Source organism: Cynara cardunculus, assembly GCF_001531365.2.
Source record: "Cynara cardunculus var. scolymus isolate 2C chromosome LG 2, CcrdV1, whole genome shotgun sequence".
Lineage (NCBI taxonomy): Eukaryota > Viridiplantae > Streptophyta > Magnoliopsida > Asterales > Asteraceae > Cynara > Cynara cardunculus.
Window position 1 is genome coordinate 64,308,108 of NC_037529.1, and position 6,345 is coordinate 64,314,452.

The 6,345-nt window shown below is 30.4% G+C and overlaps 1 protein-coding gene across 1 annotated transcript; it reads left to right on the forward strand.

The window, feature by feature from the left end:
• Window positions 1-4,966: 4,966 nt before the first annotated feature.
• Window positions 4,967-6,102, forward strand: LOC112507339. Its single transcript, XM_025111888.1, has 2 exons — window positions 4,967-5,471; window positions 5,776-6,102. The coding sequence occupies exons 1-2, from the start codon at window positions 5,014-5,016 to the stop codon at window positions 5,780-5,782; spliced, it is 465 nt and encodes a 154-aa protein (XP_024967656.1). The 5' UTR covers window positions 4,967-5,013; the 3' UTR covers window positions 5,783-6,102.
• The last annotated feature ends 243 nt before the right edge of the window (window positions 6,103-6,345 follow it).

Below are 6,345 nucleotides of genomic sequence, written 5' to 3' on the forward strand. Positions count from 1 at the left end.
TAAATATCATGAAAATGTAAGAAAAAAGTTAAAGGAAGATTTATAGTAAATAATTGAAAAAATCTCGAGAAAAAAATCTATTTAGAGATGAATATATGAACCAATGTTACAGATTATTCATACGGGTTCACATATACATATTCAAATAGAATTTTTCAATAATTCATATATGAACTTATCTTACATTCTCACGATATTTAACTTTTTCATTTGAACCTTCCATTATATGTGCGTGTTTGGGAAGGGGAGGAGGAGGGGGATTAAACAAGAAGACATTCATTCTATGAAATGCAAGAATACCCTAATACTACAAACAATTATATATGACACTAATTCAGAGATGTGAATGACTTTTGGCATGACCTAGGTATGGGCTACGTCGTCTCTAAATCACCAGATCTCTTCATGTGTTACGTGATGAGTTTTTTTTTATATATTTTCATAAGATAAAAATGTTCTCGTATGAATTTGTAATCATATATATATATATATATATATTGAAAAATAGAATGGAAATGGAAAATGAGGTGGAGTTTTGGGATTGGATGGATGGAAGAAGTAGAGTAGAGATGGATATAATTATAAAGGTGGGTTATTTTATGGTGGGAAGTTGAGATGAATAATTGATGAGAAAATGACAAGGAGGTAATGATAGGGGTTGGTTTGACCTTTGACTTTGACCCACTAATTACATGGTCAAACACATGTCTCTACAGCTCATCCACTCCCCTCCCACTCCCACAACACTACAAATCACCTTTTCTTTTTCTTTTTCTTTTTCTTTTTCTCACCATCTTTTGCTCTCCTTATTCATCACTATTTGGTTCAGCTTCCAAAAATCAAAATAAAAATTACATTATTTAATCTGAGATGAAAATTTTGGTTTTTAGGAAATAAACTTATTATATTATAAAAAAATAAAATAATTTTTATTATAAATTTTATTAATTATTGCTTAATACCTTTGACCAAACACTCATTTAAAGTATTTACTGATTGTCTATGATTTTTTAAGAACATTTCTAACAGTCATGCTAAAATTGAAAAAAAAAATGAGATTTTAGCATTTTTGTTGCTTCAACAGAACTGCTATCCTTAGTGCTAAAATAGAGAAATAAAAAGAAGAGAAAGATCGTAAAATTTTCTAAATTTAAAGAAATCTCTAAAACTTTATAGAATAAAAAAACAATACTTTAATCATATCCTACCAATTGAACTTAAATATGTAGGAGAAAGAAATAATATTTTATTAAATATACTTAATATTTTATTAATATATTTAACAGTAGAATTGTTAAAATAAAGTAGTTTACTTACAACTTTTATAGAGATTTTGATTTTTTTTTTACTCTATTTAAAAAAAATTATAAATCAATTGTTAAAAATCTCTAAATAAAAATACATTTAACAATAATATATAAAGATATAATTAATCTCCTCTAAATAAAAAAGCTGTGGAGAATAGTGCCATTTACTTATAAACCAGATCTCAAAAACAAATTAGACCATAGTTTTTAAAAGTGCATACTTTTTTTTTATTAATTTAATATGAAATCATATATTAATGATATCTGGTTCATAAGTAAGTGGGCCCATCCTCCCAAAGCTTTTTTTATTCGAGGGGGTAAATTGGCCCCCAACTCATCCTTCCACCTCTTCTGTCATTTAGAGCCATTTTAACTCCTGCCATTAATATTGCTAATTTTTTTATTATATTTAATTTAATAAATCAATATATTACTATTTATCTATAATTTATAAAGCATTTGATAAAAAAATATAAAATATTTTTTTATATATAAAATAATGTTTATTGATGCATATTACTTAAAATTTAAGATTACAAGTAGAACATGTGTGAGTACATCTTATTAAAACTCGATGTTCAAATCGTCTAACTAATTGCAGATAAACATTATTAAATATATTATATATATAAAATCTAAAAAGATAATCATTGAATTCTAAGAGAATACTTAATTATTATCTTAATAACATTATTATATTAAACCGAAAATAAATTAGTTCGTTATTAAACTTTAATTAAATTATAATAAAAAATTAAATTAAATAAATTACAATGAAAACTTTTAAGTAGTTAATTTGATACTAATATCATTTATTTTTTTCAAAATTTTATAATATCTTCAAGTTTATATTTTATTCAAAAATTAAAAAAAAATCTCAAAACCACATAGCGCGGAGGTAGCTCGGAGTCGCCACATTTGAACCTCCGTGACCATAAGATGATTTTTGTTCCTTCTTGGATTTGAACTTGGAACCTACAGACACTTTTGATCTTTAGAGTCAAGCTCAACCAATCAAGCACCACCCTTATAGTTCAAAATAATAAAAACTTTATAAACCATGCATTTAAGAATATCTGCTTAAAATATATATTTTTTAATATGAATTTTACAAAATATATACCATATTCTTTGTACAGAAAAACTGTTTGGAACATTATAACCGTGAACCATGATAGTAGAAGTACAGAAAATCTTGAATTATTCATTTTTACTGTTACAATATCATATACTTGATGACGTAAAATATAAAATAGATATTGGGTTTGCTTGGGAGTGATGTCCCCCCTCACATTTATGCCTTTGGAGGCGGGTTTTGTGTGAGGTCGGTTAGAACTGTCGATAATCAACTTTTTGTCAAAAAAAATACGTACGAGATGAGTAATGTTACATTTTTTAAATATTCTTCTAAATTTTTTAAATAACAGTTAAAAAAATCATGTTGTTCTTAAAAAGATTAAAGAAATTCATTTATCAAGATTCTAAATGGCATGAGACGTGTCATGGTGACGAAGTTAAACATTAAGCCTCAGGAGTCATGTCTTGGTCACGACAATTTTAAAGGCGTGCATTACATATGACGAAGTTAAACATTAAGCTCTCCTTATCTGTATAGCCCGGCTTGATTTTTCTTACCGTCCAAAAACAAGAAGCCGATCTTTTCCTTAAATTAAAGGAGTTTATTCATTTGCACCCTCAAGTTTCTAGATTTTCATTTTGACCACCAAAGTTTTTAAGTATCCAAATTCCCCTCTAAAATTTGCATTTCATTTTCTTATTATTTTTCCAAATACTTAATATTTCTAAGTATCTCTTAACATCTTAAATACATATATCCACTCTCTAAAAGACCGTTTTATATCTCGTTATCACCAATTATATCGAACATGATAATTCCTCAAATTTCCCAGATGTTACACCTCAAATCCCATGTACCAATCACAAGGGTGGTGTTTGATTGGTTTGAGCTTGACTCCAAAGATCAAAAGTACCAGGAGGTCTCAGATTCAAATACAAGGAGAAATAAAAATCTTCTTGTGGCCACGGAGGTTCAAATACGGTGACTCTGGGCTATTTGCAAAACAGATGGTCGTTTTGGGATTAGTCGGCTCGCATAGCGAGTTGGATATCCAGGTTAATAAAAAAAATCCCATGTACCATCTATGTTCATTAATCACATAAAAACACATTATCAGAGAAGGAATGAAAAAAAAAACATAAATTATATAAAGTAATATTCAATAAAATAATTAGATGTCTTTTTGTGATTGGTGGGACGAGAAAAAGAAAAGATTTGTGGGCAAGATTTTATTCCAATTTATATATACAAACATCGAGTGAAATGGATTTCTAACGTCAATATTAGTATTATTCATGAATCATGACAAAATACAACCAACAAATATCTATATTACATTACAACAAAATTAGGTTTATATAGAACATTTAAAATGTATGAACGCCCTAATAAGATACTTTATAGGAATTAGGTTTATAGGTTGATGAGATGCCTTTGTGCTTCTTAACAAGTTTTCTAGAACATTCTTAAAATAAAGTATCGTGTTAGTTATTTTATATGACAGTATCTGAAAAATATACTATAAAAACGGTTTATTGGACACTTTTGATAAAATAGTAATACGACATTTTATTTTAGAAGTGTCCTAAAAACTTGGCGAAACACTGAAAAGCATCTTATATATCTATTGTAACATTTTTAGATGAGACGCTTTATATTTTTTAAAACATCATATTAAGACACTTAGCTAGATATTTTAGGCGTTCGATGAACTTAGTTGTAATGTTGGTTACATATTGCCGAAGATAAATCAAATCAAATCAAAACAAAACAAAAGAAGCCATCATGTCCTGTTTAGAGGTAGGGTACCACTGAAAGATCTGTCTTCAACTCCAAAAAGTCAAATTAAATGACAGCTTCCGTGAAAACTTCCAACTTAACAGTACAAATTCATCGTTACAAATATATAAATATATCATCATCATGGGTTGGATCTACGTGACACCGGCCTGCTTTTATGAGACCACAAAATAACACTAAACTTTCACAACAAAACATTGTAAAGATACAAAAAACGTCAAACATTCACGACAAAAACATTATAAAGGTTCAGTGTTGTTTTTATGGTCGCACAAATCTCACTAAAACAGATTGTTGTGACGTCTGATCATTACAAATAATTAAATGACAATGCCCTAAAGATTTCTTGGTTATAAATTTATTAGAACATAATTTTTTTTTGATTAACCTGGATATCCAACCCGTTATGTGAGCCGATTAATCCCAGGCGATCACCTGCTTTGCAGATAGCTCGGAGTCACCGTATTTGAACCCCTATGGCCACAAGAAGATTTTTATTCCTTCTTAGATTTGAACTTGGGACCTCCTGATACTTTTGACCTTTGGAGTCAAACTCAAACAAATCAGATACCACCCTTGTGGTTAACGTATTTTAGACTTTTGACATAAAAATCATAAATTTACTTAAATTACATATCAAGCTAAACAGGTACTTGTATTCTAGTGTATATAATATATTATCTTGTTGTAAATTGCAATCATCTAATTTTTTTTTATAAAAATAAAAAAGTATCTGTTTGTATAAATATCAGCAGAAACATGTGAGTGGCAGCTACTTATAGAGTTGGAGGAAACAAGAACCAGTGTGTCTTTCTTCTTACAAAATCAATGGCATGCTTAAACCTGCAACTCAACAATGAGCAGCAACAAGGAGGGTTCTTGGGGCCAAGAATCTCTTTCTCAAATGATTTTGGTGAAACAGCAGCAGCCAACATGAAGCACAGCACTACAACTTACACAGAAGCTCCTGTGTCTTCTGATTTCGAGTTTTCGGTCCCTTGTTTCGCTTCGAATTCTGCTGATGAACTCTTCTTCAGATCATCATCCAAGATTCTGCCATTGAAGGAGAAGGTGGTCACACTCAGAGATGAGCTTCTTGCTGCTGCTGCTAATGATGATGATGATGATGGAATTTTCTTGCCAAAGAGTTCAGGGTGGTGGAGGTTTGGAAGAAGTCAAACTCAAAGTCAAAGTCAGAATCACAGTGTGTGTTTGGCTGCAAAGAAAGGTGATCATAAGAATCATGGTGGTTTGGAGACCATAGATGAAGCAAACCATTATCACAGGTAATTAATTACATATGGTGAAATCTATCTTTTTATACAAATCCAATGACTCTAATTTTTTTTTTAATTAACCTGGATATCTAACCCGCTATGCGAGTCGACTAATCTCAGGGCAACCACCTGCTTGGTAGCCCGGAGTCACCGCATTTGAACCTCCGTGGCCACAAGGGGATTTTTATTCCTCCTGGTACTTTCGACCTTTGGAGCCAAGTTCAAACCAATCAGACACCACCCTTGTGGTTCAATGGGTCTATTTTATTATTACTCTTCTCATACGATATAAATACGACTGTTATTTTTACAGGAAATGATGGGTACCGGTGTGGTCGATGAATTAGGGAAGTGGCATATGATTTAGCTGTAAAATGGAGGGTGGATCTTCATCTTGGTGTTCTTATCTTAGGTTATGAGATGGTATCTGAGAACTTGGTGATAGATTTGTGTGTATTTTCTGTATTTTGTACAAATAGTTCAACCATATGATATGATTTTAGTTAAGATATTTTCTAACTCTGTATATGAGAGGGGCAAATTATTTATACTATGTCAGAGAGGTCGATATGGGTACAAGTGTAAGATTTACTGGTTCGTTTCGTATTTGAATCTTTTAAGGTATTTTATTCATATGAAATCTTGGTGTACTTCACATGTAAGGATTATTTTTTAATGGGAAACAAGACTTGGGATCTTGTTCAGATCTCAATCTCAACACCATTGAAAATTCAAAAGTTATGATCCTTAAAAGATTGTTGTTTCTTTCAATGTCTAGGAATTTACTAGGAAGCTACCATTCCCCATGTTACAAGAAAATGCAACCCTATATAATTACAACTGTATTCAATGATAATAATACTAAATAAACTTGTTTGGACAC